Raw genomic sequence first — 18,732 nt, 5'->3', positions numbered from 1 at the left:
GATAAGGAGGTCATGTAGTCAGTGGTGACAAACATGAAGTCCCTCGTGTATTTGGTAGTTAAATTTCGAGGACGAAATTTCTTTAAGGAGGGTAGAATGTAATACCCGGTAAAAATATACATATATTTTAAATTTTATTTGTTATACAATTCGTGTGAGAATAAATATTTATTTATTTCTACTAATAGTGAATAGAGACTATTGCTTAGAATAGTATTGATAGATTTCTAAACATAGTTGAAATTAAAGTAAGTGTCAAGGTAAAATTATGGTGTTTCTACGAATTAGGTTAATTACTCAATTAAAGCCCAATATGAAAGTCTATTAGAGTTTTATAGATTATTTAGTGGGTTTAATCTATTGTATGAAGTGCATTAAATAACATTATAATGGAATTAATGTCACAAAAATTCGTAGGTTTTGATAAATTCGTAGGATTAAAAACTGTTTTACTAAAATGATCATATCTAGAGTTTTAGAGCTCCGATTGAGGTGATTCCAGTGGCGTTGGAAAGATAATTCAAACATCTATAAATTTTGTAGAAATAGTTATATCATAATTCGGAATTTTTCTAGGTGAAAACTGAGCCTAAAGTTACGAAATAAATGGCTTACTTTTAAAATTTAAAAATTTAGATATTTGTTGATTTAATAATATTTTAGCATTTTATTATATATTATTATTTTTAGTTAACCTAAACCTATCAGAATACGATATCTCATAATCTTTTTATCAAACCCTAAACTATCATAGTTTTATTTTTCCTCTCCAAACCAATTAGTCAAAGCCTCATCCTTCTTCATGTTTGCTCCTCTCAAACCTTCCACAATTCTTCTTATTTTCTACCTTCATTCTTAAAGTTTTGGATTTATAATCAAGGCTTGCGGGCTTGAGACATCGAATAGAAATATGTGAAGAGGTATGAAATATTTTCTTGCTCAATAATGCTAAATGTTATCTAGGGTTCGGATCTATTATATTTTTTCGTTTTCAGAAAAACAAGTTTCAGTAAACTGATGATATCTCTCTTGATATTGATGTGTTTTTAGAGATTTTTATATCGTTGGAAAGCTTATTCGATTTCCCATAAGTTTTATGAAGAAACTTTTTATTAATTAGAAGTCATACTATGTCAAAAAGTTAGTTTTATTCAATATCATGTGATTCGTTTCTTGAATCTTGTTCTTGCAAAACTGTTTTGGTAAAATTGTAATATCTCTTTGAATATAATTCCAATTTCAAAGATTTTGGTATCATTGGAAAGGGAATTTAATTTCCTAAAACTTTGATGAAGATGTTATCTTCTAGTTCTGAACCATTCAATGTCAAAAGTTTGTATTTTTGCTAAGTTGTGTAATTCGTTACTCCATATTCCTTCTCAGAAATAGTTTCAGTAAAACAATCATAACTCCCTCAGTTTTAAGCCATTTTTAATGATCTTTATATCATTGGAAAGATAATGAAATTTTCTATAATTTTTATGAAGACAACTTTCACTGAATTAGTATATTTGTTAGTCAAAAATAGTGATCTTTCTGCTGTACTGTAAGAGTACGAATTTTAATGTTAGGGCCTTGAACCATGTGTTGTTATAGGTAGTAGTGACGAGATAACAAGTCTTAAGCAGTGGGGTTTGAGGATCTTGTCCTCAACAAGAAAATTTATTGAGGTGCTTGGAGTAGCAAGAAGGTGTTCTTAACAACTGAGGTAAGAAGAGTGGACATCTGTGCACAGGGTGTATGTTGAAACATACAACTGTATTATGGGTTTGTATTTACATGTTTTATTCTATGGTAGATTGTTGTTTTATGCTAATGTTATTAGTGTCTGATAGTGATAAGACTTTTGACTGTTTGTGTGAGGATAGCACTTATAGGATAGGTTTTCTCGCCGGTGTGAGCATGGCACTGCAGGATATATTTTTGGCTGCTTGTATGGGTTTACTTGCAGGTTATCCTATCATGGGTGAGTACAACTTGTGATAAGGGATTGCCTTATTGGATGCCGAGTGTGAGAACAGCGCAAGGCAGGGCAAGTTACACTTCATGTCTGATCAACATGAGTGGGAGTAGATTATCGTATGTGAGGACAATGTGCGATAAGATACTATGTGTTATGTGTGTGAGTATAGCATGCGTTAAGATTACACTGTGATATGATGTTGTATTGTATGTAAGAATAATATTTGATATGACATGTTGTTATATGTATGCAAGTATGGTATGAATTGATTTGATGTTGCGATATTGTTATACTTATGACTATGTTATCTGGTTGGGGGGGTTATGTCCTACATAGCTCTTCTTACTGGGCGTTAGCTCACGGGTACTCTGTGTGCAGGTAAAGGCAAAATTATATAGTGAGGGTGGCGAGCTCGAGGCGTGGATTACATGTTAGGGGATTGTCACGATGTTTTGGTTTAAAAATATTTCATTTAAGATTATGATTCAAATAGTTTTTGTAAAGCTTTATATTTTAAGGTTATGAATAAATAAATGTTTTGTTTTAAAAATAATGAGATCTCATGCTTAGTTATTTTTCATTAAAGAAGTCTTTTATTGTCTTTATCTTAAATGGTTTTAAACGGACTAGCTAGTGTGACGTCTCGGGAAATCGGGGCGTTACAATTACCGAACAATTCATACAACAAGGTACGCATTTTTTTCACTATTTTTCTCTTTAGAGCTCTTCATATATTATTATTAGGGCAATTTGCGGGATAAACTCTTATGTTCTTCACTAATTTATTGCATTGCATTTAAACTCATATGTGAATTCTTTAGTAGCAAATATTCTTATGTTGTTCATTTTTTTTTTACTAAAGAGAAAATTCATTAATCGAAGACCAAGCAAAGATACACCAAGGCCACAACCAACCGGCCCAACCTCACACCAAACAAAAAGCTATTAAATTAGGCGTAAATACATCCCTTTTTCAGCTTGTATAATCCTCATATTTTTTAAGCTATACAACCTGTATTTGACTATATTTTTAATATCATTAACAATTTTCAAAATAGTATAACTACTACTATTATGAACACTATTATTTATATTTTTCCACAACATATATACAGTAACAGCAAGAATCAGATTTATCACCCCTGAAATTTTCCCTGTTATCCAACATAACCAGCCATTGTACTCCATTGGCCAAGTAGAACAACCCACTCAGTTGAACACCTGCTTCACAACAGCCTTTGAAACACAGCAACCGAAAAAAAGGTGAGGATGACTCTCCTCTTCTTCGCTACACACAGGGCAGCTGATTATATCTAACTCAATATGAAATTTAGAGAAGTTATCTCTAGTGAGAAGATGGCCATGAACAACTTGTCATAGGATAAATCTATGTTTGGACAGAGAACGATTACACCAAACAACTTTGCAGTAGCTGTCAATATCCTGCTGAATGAGACCATTATAGAGCCGAGAAGCAATAAATCTTCCCTTTTTTACAACAACAACAATATTATGCTTGCTAAACTTCTTCCTAAGTTGGCAAATTTTTCTCCAATACCAACTAACATCCCCCTTCAACTCATACTCCCAAAACTCAGCGCCTTTCATATAAATGTTGTTTATCCATTTAACCCAAAGGATGTCATGCTTATCCATGGTAGCCGAAATAAATTTTTCAAGAATAATAAATCTATTCCAATTAGGACCACTTTTGAACCCAATGCCTCTAAAGGATTTAGGGAGACAAACCTTGTCCCACGACACCAAGTGAATCTTGCTTTTCTCTCCCTAATCCCCCATAAGAAACCCCTACAGAGCCTCTCAACTTCTTTAATAACACTTTGAGGTAGAATGAAAATGTTCATCCAATAGTTGCACTTAAATTTTTGTTATTCATTTTGTTGCACTTAAATTTTTATTAATTTTTTTTTGGAGCAAAAATCTCAGTTGTGACATACTTGATGCAACATTAAATCTTAAACTGGTAACAACAAAAAGGGACTAATATTTTAATAAAATAACATAGAAAATTTTGTTGCTAAGAATTTAAGGGTAACAAAGTGAACTACAGAGTCTGTACAGATAAAACTGAAAGAAAATTACAGTTTTATAAACATTAAGTACTTATGCCGCTAAAAAAAATCATTAAATTTATGCCACTTATAAACTCAAAATTTGAACTACTTACAGTTTCTTCATATTCTTTTTTATGTATGTTTTATATGCTTTGGTGATCATGCATTATCAGGATTATTAAGTCCTATTTTGGAAGAGGAACATAGTACTACAGCTGTTGAAAACGACATTCATCCAGTTCATGTAAATAGTACTCATCACGATGTACACAACAAGTATAGACCATTCTTCAATGATGTGATCAATGGTAATTTGAAGGAGGTTAGGGACTTCATTATCAAAGAGAAAGAGAATAATAATAATAATCCAATAATGAAAGTAACATTGCCTGGTTCAGGAAAGAATGCTCTCCACGTGGCAATCAGTGGTGGACAATTACAAATTGTACAAGTATTGGTAAAAAATATGAGTGATGAAGAAATCTACATGAAAAGAAAAGATGATTTAAGAGTTCTTCATGCAGCTGTTGAGATTGGAAATATTGAAATAGCAGAATGTTTGGTTAGTAGGCAAAAGGGGTTGCTTACATTTTGCTCTAAAATAGTCAAGGTTGAACGTCACCCAAGGAAACAAAGTGCAAAACATAGGCGACATCGTCATAATAATAATGATCCTAATAATACACCATTACTTATGAGGTACACTCCAGTTGAACTAGCTGCTATTTATGGTCAAGCTGATATGGTTAGATATCTTTATAATAAAACCCCAAAAGAATTTCTACACAAGGAGGACAATGGTGCCCATGGTTCTGCTCTCATCATCCAATGCATATATAAGAAATATTTTGGTAAGAATACTATATATATAATATATTATGTACATATACATATATTTGGTTTTCCTTTTTTATTTATTAAGATTGCTGTTAGTCATCTCAGTTGGTTATTTTTCAGTTAGGTTGTTATTGTATTTTAGGCACGTGTTAGTTTTCTTTGCTTCAGTATTCTGTTATTCTGTTACAACAGAATACTGTTGCTCCATCCCTTTGTATCAAGAGCTTTGCTCTATAAATATTGTAATCCTTGCTTCAGTTCAGTTTAATGAGAAAATACTTTACTCTGTTTCATTTTCTCTCTGCTAATATGGTATCAGATTGATACAACTGCTTCCGCTTTCATCTTCTTCTCTGATCTTTCTCAAGATCGATTCCTTCCTTGCATCAATGGCCAAACACAATACACGGAGCTCTGTCAACGATGAGAATGGCGATACATCTTCTGATCCCACTCCCAATCCAGACATTAACTCTGCTCCAATTCCACAAGCCACCATAGAAACCAGAGATCGACCTGCTCATGAGGACTTGTCCAGTCCCTATTTCCTGAGCACAGGAGATCATCCAGGTCTCATGCTTGTATCCTCCCCTCTCACAGGACCAAATTTTCTATCCTGGCGTCGAGCAATCACCATGGCCTTTGCTGCTAAAAATAAGACTGCCTTTCTTGATGGCAGTCTTCCCAAACCTTCACCCACAGATCAGGCTTTCTGTTCATGGACCAGATGCAACAACATGGTCATGTCATGGCTCATGCAATCGGTTTCCCCTGAAATCGCTAAGAGCATCATGTACTTTAACCTTGCATCTGACATGTGGAATGACCTTGTTGATCGCTTTAATGAAGGAAATGGCCCAAGAATTTTCCAGCTGAAGGCCGAACTTCACAGCCTGCAACAAGGAGATCAATCCATCAGTTCCTATTTCACCAAGCTCAAGTCTCTCTGGGATGAATTAAAGGAGTTTCAACCCTCTGCTAACTGTACCTGTGGTGCTCTTCAGTGTCTCCAAGAGTTTTACAACCAGGATCAAGTTCTTCAGTTTCTCACAGGACTCAATGAATCCTATAATTCGGTAAGAGCTCAGATCCTTCTCATTGAACCTCTTCCTTCTATTTCCAAAGTTTTTGCTATGATCATCCAAGAAGAGCGCCAAAGAACTCTTGGCTCTTGGCTCTGAAAAGTCTAAATCGACTCCCCAGGCTCACCAAACAAATGCTGCTTCAGGCTCTACAGCCCCCAATTCTTGCACTGAATCTGGTTTGAACATTTCTAATCCACCACCAGACCTTACTGCTCATTACCAGCAGCTCATTTCATTTCTGAGTCAGCAACTTCAACAACAAAACTCCAAATCTGACAACAGTTCTGTTATTGCTGCTACAAATCTTGCTGGTAATCCTTCTTCTTCATCTTTTTTTTGGATTATTGATAGTGGTGCTACTCACCACATTTGCTATGATTCAAAGAAATTTGCTTCTTTTAATAGTACAGTTCATCCAAAGCATGTTACATTACCAAATGGTAGCCTCATTCCCATTATCAAAACTGGTACTGTCATTATAAACCAGCAAATAACACTTTACAATGTTCTATATGTTCCCTCATTTAAGTACAATTTGTTTTCTGTCCAATCCTATCTTGAAGATTACAACAACTTCATTTTCTTCACTAATGCCCACTGTTTTATCCAGGCACCCCTAGTGACTTCGAAGGTTGGGATGGCTAGCAAGATTGGAAAACTCTATATTCTCAAGCAGTCTCCAATCTCTATTGCTACAACTCCTTTACCATTCAATAATTGTACTGTTAATAGTGTAATTCCAAAGAATGACCTTTGGCACAATCGCCTTGGTCATCCATCTGTAAGCATCTTGACAGGAATAAATAAAGAGATTACTTTTTCCTTTAATAAACAATCTCCACATCATTGTTCCATTTGTCATCAAGCAAAACAAAAAAAACTTCCTTTTATTTCTCATAATAATTTTTCCAAAAATTGCTTTGATTTGGTTCACATGGATGTTTGGGGTCCCTTTCACTTACCTAGCCTCGAAGGCTTCAGGTACTTTCTCACCATTGTTGAGGATAAATCTCGACATACATGGACTTACATGATGAAAACAAAAGGAGAAGTGCAAACTATTATTCCTGCATTTTATTCTCTGGTACTTACTCAGTTTTCGGCCAAAATCAAAGCCATACGTACTGATAATGCCAAAGAATTCAACATAAATAATTTCTATACCAAAACAGGTATTTTTCACTATAATTCATGCGTTGATACTCCACAACAAAATTCAGTTGTGGAGAGAAAGCATCAACACATTCTCAATGTGGCCAGAGCCTTGCTTTTCCAATCTCAGCTTGCTCTTGTCTATTGGCCCCATGCTATTCAAACAGCCACTTACTTGATTAATAGAACACCATCCAAGGTTCTTCACCATAAAACTCCATTCGAAATACTGCATAACAAAAAGCCAGCCTATGAACATCTTAGGACATTCGGCTGTCTTGCATATGCATCTACACTTGATAGAAATCGACATAAATTTTCTCCAAGAGCCAACAACTGTGTTTTCCTTGGATATCCTTCTGGAATGAAGGCCTATACTCTTCTCGATTTGAAAACCAATTCCATTTTTCAATCCAGAAATGTCATCTTTCATGAAACAATTTTTCCATTCCCTAAATACCATTCTACACAACATTTAGACCAATTGTTTCACACCAGAACCCTTCCCTCTTCCCAATCCCCTACTCATCTTCCATCTCAAACCAGCAGTGTACCAACTCCTACAGAAGGTTCAACTATTCCCACTTCCAAAACTGGCAGAACCCTCAAGAAACCTCAGCACTTACAAGATTACATTTGTTCTATAGGCACTACTACAGACCCTACTTCTCACCCTATACAAAAGTATATGTCATTTCATAAACTATCTCCTCAATTTCTTAGTGCTATTCTATCTGCCCATACTATCTTTGAACCTAAACACTACTCTGCTGCTGCTAAAGACCCAAGATGGAACAATGCTATGGATGTTGAAACAAAGGCTTTAGAAGACAATCACACATGGATTGTGGTGTCTCTACCTCCTGGATACGCACCTATTGGCTGTAAATGGGTATACAAAATTAAATACCTCCCCAATGGGGCAGTTGATAGACTCAAAGCCAGGTTAGTAGCCAAAGGCTACACCCAAAAATATGGCATTGATTACCTTGATACTTATGCACCGGTTGCTAAGTTCAATACATTGAAAATTCTCCTTGCTCTTGCAGCAATAAACAGTTGGGAACTCCATCAAATGGACATCAATAATGCATTCCTTCATGGGGACTTACATGAAGAAATCTACATGAAACTTCCTCCTGGCTATAAATCTGCCACAAAACTTCCCCCAAATGCAGTTTGCAAACTCCAAAAGAGTATATATGGTCTTAAACAGGCTTCTAGACAATGGTATGCCAAACTCAGCACAACCTTAATCTCTAATGGATTTACTCAATCACAATCCGACTATTCCTTGTTCATCAAATCCAACAATCACCTTTTCATGGCTGTCCTCGTCTATGTCGATGACATTGTCATTGCTAGCAACAATGCCTCAGCCACCATTGAGTTTAAAACCTTTTTGAACAATAAATTCAAATTAAAGGACCTTGGACATCTCAGATTTTTTCTTGGCATTGAGATAAGTCGATCACCTCAAGGCATCTATATCTCTCAAAGGCCTTTTACTCTCCAGTTATTAAATGAAACCGGTTATCTTGGTTCAAAACCTGTTTCTACACCCATGGAGCCCAATCTAAAATTAAGTTCCACTGATGGACAGCTCATTTCCAATCCCACTACTTATCGAAGTCTCATTGGAAAACTCCTATATCTCACTATCACTCGACCCGATCTCTCCTATGCAGTTAATAGGCTAAGTCAATACTTAGCCTCTCCAAGAAAACCTCACTTACTCGCTGCTCAAAGGATACTTCAGTATCTCAAAACAACCCCTGGTCAGGGCCTTTTTTTTTCAAACAAATCCGATTCTCACATCTCTGCATATGCAGAAACAAGTCTCAACATCAAAGTCTTCTCTGATGCCGATTGGGGCAGCTGTATTGACACTAGGAGATCTATCTCTGGCTATTGTGTGTTCATAGGCAACTCTCTAGTATCCTGGAAATCCAAGAAACAAGCCACTGTGTCTCGCTCTTCAGCCGAAGCTGAATATCGAGCTATGGCACATGCTACTTGTGAAATAACATGGATACTTGCCATTTTAAAGGATTTTAAAATCTGTCACACCACACCTGCTATTCTCTATTGTGACAATGATGCTGCACTCCACATATCTGAGAATCCCGTTTTTCACGAACGCACCAAACACGTAGACATTGACTGCCACATAGTAAGGGAAAAAGTTCAACAAGGGACAATCAAAATGCTGCACGTTTCCTCCAACAACTACCTAGCAGACATCTTCACCAAAGCTTTGTTTCCAGCATCTTTCAAAGCTATGATCAGCAAGATGGGTGTCAAAGATTTGTACACTCCACCTTGAGGGGGGCTATTAAGATTGCTGTTAGTCATCTCAGTTGGTTATTTTTCAGTTAGGTTGTTATTGTATTTTAGGCACGTGTTAGTTTTCTTTGCTTCAGTATTCTGTTATTCTGTTACAACAGAATACTGTTGCTCCATCCCTTTGTATCAAGAGCTTTGCTCTATAAATATTGTAATCCTTGCTTCAGTTCAGTTTAATGAGAAAATACTTTACTCTGATTCATTTTCTCTCTCCTAATATTATTTTTAGAACTTTTTTATAGTTGTTTTCGTTGTTTTTTAACTTTTTGTTGAATAAAATTAGTCTCTTATTTCAAAATTCTCATAATATATATATATATATATATATATATATATATGCATAGATATTGCTTTGGATTTGATGAAAGGGCAGCCAAGTTTGGGTTTCATAAAAGATGATGTTGATAGAAACGCGATATACGTATTAGCGTCCACTGCACAAAAATTTCGAAATGGAAGTCAACTGAGATTTTGGGAAAAATATATATATCAACACTGTAAGTACACGTTTCTTGAAATACATAATAATTAATATCATATTGTATTTGTGGTGATGAATTAGATCGTCTTCAAACTTGACTGTTATGGCTATAACAGTACTATTCAAGAAACTGAAGAAACAAACAGAAATGTACACAAATAATAAAACCAGAATTTGAACGAAGTGGAAATTGACATTTGGGCCTGAAAACCCAGCCCACCTATTGCACCCGCCCGGCCGGGACCCAATAAACCTGATACCCAAAAAACCTAACTAAAAAATCTAATTCGGGTGCCAGCCTATGATATTTTGAGTAGGGGTGTACATCGGTCAGTTTGGTCGAGTTATAGTGTATTTTTACTAACTAAATATAAATGTCGGTTGTATATATCTAATTATAACCAATCTAATGAAGAAAAAAATAGTGTAAACTGTCCAATGATTTTATATAATACAATTAAGATCTAATACGACCTACAAAATGAATTCTAAATTTTATATAATATCTAGAACACAATAATGTGTATTTATAGTAATTACCGCAATTTGATAGGGCAATAGATCTCTAAATCAGAATCAATTTTATTTATATGATTATCAAAAGTATACAATTGTGATGAAACAATATGTATTTTTAGAGTTAGTGAGTGAATTTAGCTACATAACTGTAGTTGGATTCGACCTGCTCATCAAAGACTTCAGTTAACTAGAAAAATCCACACTTCTGCTTCAACTAGATTTTACAGACAGGTGCTAAGTTCATTAATTATCGATCACTAACAATATGGGCTAATACAACAAAAAACTGTCTAATCAACTTAAATTTTAATAAAACTAATAAAAATTAATATAATCTCAAATAAAAATTCAAGATAATATTATACATTAATTTTAGGTTGTGTGACTTATTAATTATATATTAATTTCAGATATACATGTACCATCTGCTGGTGATTATGTTTGTGTTGACATAAAAAATGATGTCAATAGCAATGATGTCACAACTACTGTTTCAGGTACATATATATATGTAGCAATTAATATGGATATTATCTATGCATATATATATATATACATCAATTTATGAAATATTATTAATTGTTATCTATTATACATGGAAGGGAAATAGAATATTTATTAGATGGATTACTCTTGTATACTAATCACGAGGCCTATTATCTACTACTTGCTCTTAATTTGCAGTGCTAGGTCGACTAAAAGGCATGTCTTCAATATTTCACAAAATTTTAGGTAATAATATATTTAACTTTAGATTGATTATTCTCTTTTTTTGGCAGCAACAAGATTGATTATTCTCTTTAATTAGTTATATTATATAGAGAGATTTTAGAGCATCACTTTCGGGGTTTTTTTTTTTTTTTCTAATACTAAAATAAATTATAATTCAGTTTTTTTTTAAATGGTAGTGTATAAAATATTAATAATTGACATTCCACCAATTTTTTAAAACAAATAGAAAACGATCCTGCAGTAAGGCAAAAATGATTCCCTACCTAAAACTTTCCCTATATATATATATATCTTTAATTATATATTAACACATTTTTTTTTTACTATTTCTAATAGATATGAAAGGTTTATATGAAACAAAGGTTGGGTACACTCGATATAATGAACTTCAAAATTTGATGTGTATAGAGATTAAAAAGATGACAAGTGAAAATGAAATTAGAAATGCAAGAGTGTGTGATGCTGTAGAAAAGGCTGCAGAAAATGGTAATGTAGAATTCATAAAGAAAATAGCAAGAGCAAATCCAGAACTGATTTGGAGTAGTAATGAGGTAGCCACAAATGTGTTTCAAAATGCAATTAAACATCGTGAAGCCAAAGTTTTCAGCCTTATATATGGTCTTCATTGCAAACTGTGTTCATAAGACCTCTAGATTCACCATGCTACATATGGCTGGAGAACTAGCACCTACACAAGTATTGAACCTTATTCCTGGATCAGCTTTACAAATGCAAAGACAATTACAATGGTTTAAGGTAATTATTAATATCCCTTTATTGTTATTATTGTTGTTCTTGTTATCTTACATTAATAGATCATCTGCTATTATACTTGTTATTAATTGGTTTTGAGATAAAACTACATATTCTTAGAGAATTGCTAAAAAGTACTATTGGTACCTAACATCCTCTATGGTGTCATACTGCTATTGGTGTAATTAAGTATCAGACTTTATATAATTTAAGAAAGTGTTATATTTTAGTATACTATACCTCACCTTAATTATTATACTTTTTAAATCATCCTTGTACATTCTCATTAACGATGAATATTTAAAATGATTAGCGCGTTCTTTTTTGTGGGACTCTAAAACTGGTACCTTTTTATTCATCCACATTAGAAGATAGAGAGTCATATTGAAAGGACACAAACTCTTTAGTGTATTAGTGTCCAAGGAGTGAATTTGGTAAGTGACGTTTAGTTGGAAGTAATAAAAAAAAAATAATAAAAAAAAAAATTATTCCATCATTTTGATCGAATGTCTATTTTATTTTGAAATTGAAGGATCATTCTAATAAAAAATAAAAAAAAAATTATTTTTATACATTTTAAATTTAATTTCACATTTCATTCTTATTCATATTCTCATTTTCATTAATCTTATTTTTATATTTTCATTCCTCCTAACTAAACACCACCCAATAAACACAGGATCAAATACATTAATGTATATTATTAGCTTCCATTTAACATATATTTAAACTAATAATTAATTAGGCTAATTAAGAATTTTACCCCCTGAACTTTGACATGTACCAAATCATATCCCCTGAACTATTGAGATTGTTGGATTTAAGGACTTTTGTCCAATTTTAGTAAAAAAATCTAACATGGGTGAAAGTTTGGGGGTATGATTTAGTACATTTCAAAGTTCGAGGGGCATGATTTGGTATATATCAAACTCGGGAGAGCATGGTTTAGTACATAAACAATCACTGAAATAGTAAAATTGAATTCCTTATATCCAACAATCTCAATAGTTTAGGGGCATTTTTAACGACCTTATAACTTCAAGAGGCATAATTTGGTACATGTCAAAGTTCAGGGGACAAAAATCATAATTAGCCAATTAATTATAGTATTTGATCATAATCATCTCATTGAAACTAATTAAGTACTTTCTATCAATTATATATGTAGGAAGTTGAGACATTTGCAGGTCAAGCCATTGAATATGAAGATAGTAATAAACAAAAACCAAAAGATGTGTTTACAGAAAATCACTCTAACTTGATGATCAATGGAGAAACTTGGATGAAAGAGACATCACAATCATGTACAATTGTAGGTGCACTTATTGTTACAATTATGTTCACAGCTGCATTTACAGTTCCAGGTGGAAACAATCAAGACTCTGGCTATCCAATATTTTTAAATAAAATCTTGTTCAAGATTTTTATGTCCTCAGATGCAATATCCCTCTTTTCTTCAACCACTTCAGTGTTAATGTTTCTTAGTATTCTTACCTCTCGCTACACAGAAGAAGATTTTTTATATTCCTTACCAAATAAAATGATCATAGGGTTATGTACTCTTATCCTATCCCTTTTAACCATGATGATAGCCTTTTGTGCTACCCTTTCTATCATGTTTCAAGCCCAATATTGGATTCTTGTACCGGTTACTTCCTTCGCTTCTATTCCGGTTTTATTTTTTATATGGGTTCAATCTCGTCCTTTACGTCAAATGATTATGTCTACTTATGGACCAAGTATTTTCGATAGGAACGTCAAGCCTTGGTTGTACAACAACGATGGCTAGAAACAGCAACCGACCTAGTTCTCATATTTATATCTGGTTTACTTGTAAGTTTTACGAAAGTCTCATTACTTTTATATATTTTTTAGTTAGAATTTAGAGGTGTGTAATGATACATTTTTTTTTAATAACTATTATATTTGGTTTTGTTGGAATATGTTTAATTTTGTTATTACTCATCAAGCACTAACGAATTTCATCAAATTAATCCAAAAAGTCTAGGTTAAGAAAAACATATAATGGAGTAACAATGCAAAATCAAACCAAAACTTTTAGAACAATCCCACAAAAAATGCATAAAAAAATGTGACCTTTAACATTGGGGAAGGTGACTGTGGTGTCAAAACACCTGCCAAGAATCAATAACACAAGAGAATAAAAGTGCTAAAAACAAAGTTATAGCAATGATCAAGAATATATTATAAACCAGAAATCTGAAATCTGCAAAGTAAAATTGCACAAGTTGTAACGAGATTCATCACATTTTTCGTGGTGCCTGATTCTTGAGAGGAACTGCCCTTTAACAAAGCTTCACTAAAGGAGATGTATAACCGAGTTACTAGGATTGAAAATCGAATTAGAAATCTTGACAGCAATGGCGTCTTGCACCGAAATTAGCTCACCAACCCTCCTCTCTCTTTTATCTACTTACAAAGGAAACACTTCTAAGGGAATCAACTCTTTATATAGGCTAGCACAAAGAGTTGACCTTGACCCCGAAAGGACTCCACTAAACTAACCGACTAACCAACTTAACTGACAAGTTAGTTAAGTTGTTTTGAAGTAGAAATCGAATGTCAAGTTTCTAAAACCCCACAGTGACTCGTTGGTGTCAATGGCTTGAAAGATTATCATATTTTTATGAACACAAGTTCTTCTACAGTATTTCTAATCTGGAAATTGTGTTCAAAAAGCAGTAGAATAAAGCTCAATCCACTTCATACAATATATAAATATAATCCTATTCTTAGTAGATAATGATATGTAATATCAAAATATAGAACAGTTGTGCTGAAATGAAAAGAAAGAGCACAACAGTAGTAAATAAAAGCCAGCAGAAGTAGCCATTTATACAATGTAATTGATTCTCCAAACAGAAGTTTTATCAGATTCTTCAACAGTTTTCTTTGAAGCAAAAGTTATAAATATATGTAACATTTCTTTTGATAAAAGGCACCCGAAAACGTGTGCTTTTTTTTCGACTGCATAAAAATGCAGAAGAAAGAAAAACACTTGACACCTTACAATCTAGGAGCAATAGCGGTACGAGGGCTGTCCCATTCTGTCACGATGTGGTTGCGGGTGATCTCCTTGAGCGAACGGCAACCACTTAACGCCATGGTCAGCTCGAACTCATCACGAAGCATTTGAAGAACTTTCCTCACTCCAGCCTCTCCTTCAGCAGCCAGTGAGAATACAACTGGTCTTCCAATCTGATACATTGAAACATAACAATACTAAATCAGACAAAGTGTTTCGTATAATAATGGTGTTAAGAAAAGGTTTGCATTATGTACTTACAAATATTCCAGAAGCTCCAAGAGCCAATGCTTTGAAGACATCTGTTCCTCGCCGAACACCACCATCAAGGAAAACAGGAATTCGGCCTTGTGCAGCTTTGACAACCTAAAACATTCCCCATACAAAACTTGACATTAGTATACTCTGCAAATTAAGGTTATAGAAGCTGAGATTTCAGGACATTACCTCTTCCAAAGCCGTGATAGTTGCAGGGACATAATCCAACTGACGAGCTCCATGGTTGGAGACGATAATTCCAGCAGCTCCAGCTTGAATGGCTATCCTGGCTGCATTTTTTTAACAGAAACAATTAATGGACATGTCAATAAAATCTAGAGAAAAAAAATGATGGTAAGAATGAAAAGGAGTTGGTATGAATTGCTTACTGTCTTCAGCAGTGATGACACCCTTCACTAGAATTGGCAGGCTGGTAATAGTCTGGAGCCACTGAACATCCTGTACATTGATTGATCAAGAGAATTCTCAGTAGTGCTACTACTTCTACCCCGAAAAGATCTTATACCGAAAACAGAACAAGAAAAATACACTACCTTCCAGCTGAGGGACCTGTCAATTTGTCCAGCAACATATGAAGCCAGTCCAGAGTCACTACTCTGCAGTGTCACCCAACAAATGAAAATTCAGGACAAATTATGTTAAAACAACTATTGTGTGTTTTGTTTTGTTACTACGGTTTTCCTCCGCCATAATTGAGGAGGAGTCTCTTATTTTTGTCGAAAAAAATATGTTAAAACATGTAAAGGAAAATAAATTGAAAGGTCATATAGTTCTCACCTCATCCATTTTTCCAAGGTCCAAACCCTCAAAGTTCTTCAGAGTCAAAAATGGTGGCAAAGTGAATCTGCAATAGAGCCATAAAATTTTGTATCATTACACTAGTTTCACAGTGAGAGAATCTAGCTAAATAATCTAACACCAACTCTTGTTTAGTATTAGAAAAAGAAATTGGTTGTAAATGAAAACTACCTGTTCTTGATATCTGCCTCTCGGCGGCCAAGTCTTGGAGTGTCCACAGTGAGGGCAATTGCCTTGAAACCAGCTCTCTCGGCTCTTCTGACAAGTTGTGCAACAACATTCCTGTCCTTGTACACCTGAACATTTTGAACCAGCATTTGATTTTAAGCACGGGAGTCAGAAAGCGTAATCCATGTCGAATACACTTTTTGCAAGAAAACATAGAACAGAAAGCTTACATAGAGTTGGAAAAACCGAATCCCAGGTCCTGTTGAAGCAACTTCTTCAACACTGGAAGTAGCCCATGAAGATAGAGTCTAAAACAACATCATTAATTCATAAACTGAATGAGGTTGCCATAAAAATATTGATTGAATTTCAATAGAAAATTAAAAAACACTTGAGAAAAAGAGACCAAACCATGATTGTGCCAGCTGCTGATGCTGCTCTTGCTGTTGCATACTCCCCTGAATCAAAATCACATCACAATATCAGCCATAATTCCCAAACAAAGAAACTTGTGTAATAGAGTTAAGTGTAAAGAACACCCGAGTTCATACCCTCAGGATGAGCCATCTTCTGCATAGCAGTAGGAGCAATCATGATTGGCATTGAGATTTTGAATCCCAAGACAGTTGTGCTCATGTCAATCTTGGTTACATCAATGAGGATGCGAGGGCGAAACCTGTTTCAATCAAACGAAAAATTACATGGAAGCTTAAACATACTATCAAGTTTCCAACACTTTCTGCAGTAAAACTAAGAAATTACTTCTCATTTTATCAAATGAAAACATATTACAGCAAGTGGAACTACTGCTTACAAAATCCTTGAGAAAGCATTTCGGTTCTCTTGAAGAGTCCACTGGTCCTCAGCACCGGATGCATAGTAGTCATAAACCATCTTAGGCAACTTCTGCTTTGCAATGGCGTCATACTCGGTAACATTAGTGATCTCCATCTTAACAAGTTCTGTATGATATTCCTTGAATTCTCTGATTAAGAAAACAAACAAAACTTGATTAATTTAACAAAATCAAAAAATTAATAGAAAGAAAATATTTTGGATTCTAACAAAATATTGAGATACAGTATTTTAAGTACTCACTTATAAAATTCTAGTAAAATATTTTCCTAATCTTTTCTCTAACAAAATTTATACTTAAAAAAAATATCAACATCCAAACAAGAACTAAAGATAAGTATAACTCATCAAGAGAAAGAATACTAATCACTCTTAAGCTTAGAAAACGACTTAATCTAATCCAAATCCAAACTTTACACTAAATTTGTTTCGAAAGCATAACTGATTAAGGAGAAGCAGAGAGAGAAAAGTTATGAAAGCGACTAAAGTTGACAAACTCAATATTCCAAATGCAAATATGGCATAAACACAGGATGACAATAAATGAAACAGAGTAACTATGGCATCAATTTCAAGCTCCTGTAAATCACAGTTTCAAATCCCAGCTTTTTCATCAACACTTGTACAACAAAACAATCATTCTACTATTCAGAAGCAAAGACACCATGACAAGCCATAGCCTTGTACTACAATACTCTTACTTATGCTAACAGCAGAGTATGTAAGGCCCCACTTTACATGTAAACTCCAAAAGCATATAAGAGATTATGTTAATTAAAAGCTTATTAAGAAGAGAATTTAGAGTTATGTGACTAAGAAAATCCAAACAATCAAACATGTAATATAAACCCATTTCAATAAGGAAAAAGCTCAGTGAGTCACTGTATCAAACATGTAATATTCATAAATACCCAAGTCAAAATTTTAGTAGTGGAATGGAAATTAACTCAATTTAATGAAAACCCAAGTCTAAAAATATGAACTTGAATCAATGGTGGAGTAAAGAACAAACCTTTATGGCTCTCCCACTAAGGAGGAGGAAGAGAAACTAAAAATGGAGGAATGAAAAGCTCAAAAGATAAAACTTTGGAGAAGAATGGAAAATAAAAGGTTAACAATATGATATATACAAACAAAAACAATGAAAAAAAATAGAAAAATATTAATATAATGACAAAAAAGTCTGTGTCATATCTCATATGAGAGAGAGAAGAAGGACTAAGTGGATTGGTTTTTCAAGGTAGGCATTTGAGACCAAATCTGTTTCATGGAAATGTGAGAATTTTATGTGGAGACAGTTTTGTTGATGATCATTTCTCTCCAATACTCAGAAAATAAAATTAAATAAATATATTTTTTTAAAAAATAAATAAATAATAAAAAATGAAGATAATGAAGAAAAAAAACATATCATATTATAGGTTGTGTATGACCACAAATGGCTATTGATTTGGCATTTTCTTCTCTCTTTTGCTAACTCAGTTACATGTGGCCTCATAAATGTGGTTAATTTAGGATCATATAATAAAAAAAAATATATAGAGAAATCTAAATAAAAATTAATTAAAAAAACTTATGTTTAAATTAATTTAAAAAAAATTCTATTTTTTAATTTACACATAAATACTTAAATTTAACTTTTA

At 33.7% G+C, this 18,732-nt stretch overlaps 2 protein-coding genes across 3 annotated transcripts; one reads left to right on the top strand and one right to left on the bottom strand.

The window, feature by feature from the left end:
• The first annotated feature begins 11,662 nt into the window (after positions 1–11,662).
• Positions 11,663–13,886, top strand: LOC133039784 (uncharacterized). Its single transcript, XM_061118735.1, has 2 exons — positions 11,663–12,024; positions 13,112–13,886. The coding sequence occupies exons 1-2, from the start codon at positions 11,752–11,754 to the stop codon at positions 13,730–13,732; spliced, it is 894 nt and encodes a 297-aa protein (XP_060974718.1). The 5' UTR covers positions 11,663–11,751; the 3' UTR covers positions 13,733–13,886.
• An 884-nt stretch (positions 13,887–14,770) lies between these two features.
• LOC115697365 (glycolate oxidase 1) lies at positions 14,771–18,444 on the bottom strand. Of its 2 annotated transcripts, XM_030624340.2 has the most exons (12): positions 18,102–18,444; positions 17,049–17,219; positions 16,786–16,910; positions 16,646–16,692; positions 16,465–16,542; positions 16,238–16,362; positions 16,046–16,112; positions 15,802–15,864; positions 15,637–15,706; positions 15,437–15,537; positions 15,251–15,355; positions 14,771–15,162 (listed from the first exon to the last, which is right to left on the bottom strand). In XM_030624340.2, the coding sequence occupies exons 2-12, from the start codon at positions 17,183–17,185 to the stop codon at positions 14,971–14,973; spliced, it is 1,110 nt and encodes a 369-aa protein (XP_030480200.1). In that variant the 5' UTR covers positions 17,186–17,219; positions 18,102–18,444; the 3' UTR covers positions 14,771–14,970. The 2 variants fall into 2 exon arrangements, with proteins under 2 accessions (XP_030480200.1, XP_030480201.1); XM_030624341.2 differs by lacking the exon at positions 18,102–18,444 and having other exon boundaries at positions 17,045–17,160.
• Positions 18,445–18,732: the final 288 nt, after the last annotated feature.

This window comes from Cannabis sativa, chromosome 7 (assembly GCF_029168945.1).
Source record: "Cannabis sativa cultivar Pink pepper isolate KNU-18-1 chromosome 7, ASM2916894v1, whole genome shotgun sequence".
Classification (NCBI taxonomy): Eukaryota; Viridiplantae; Streptophyta; class Magnoliopsida; order Rosales; family Cannabaceae; genus Cannabis; species Cannabis sativa.
The sequence above is the reverse complement of the archived record's forward strand: the minus strand, read 5'-3'. Positions and strand labels throughout refer to the sequence as shown.

Excerpts from the sequence above, each read along its gene's own strand:
- LOC115697365 (XM_030624340.2), bottom strand. The coding sequence starts at position 17,185 with ATGGAGATCACTAATGTTACCGAGTATGACGCCATTGCAAAGCAGAAG. Across the intron at positions 15,538-15,636 it reads TGTCATCACTGCTGAAGACA|CCAGGATAGCCATTCAAGCT; the intron begins GTAAGCAATTCA and ends AAAAAAATGCAG. Across the intron at positions 15,163-15,250 it reads TTGGAGCTTCTGGAATATTT|ATTGGAAGACCAGTTGTATT; the intron begins GTAAGTACATAA and ends TCAATGTATCAG.
- LOC133039784 (XM_061118735.1), top strand. The coding sequence starts at position 11,752 with ATGTGTTTCAAAATGCAATTAAACATCGTGAAGCCAAAGTTTTCAGCC. Across the intron at positions 12,025-13,111 it reads GATCATCTGCTATTATACTT|GAAGTTGAGACATTTGCAGG; the intron begins GTTATTAATTGG and ends TTATATATGTAG.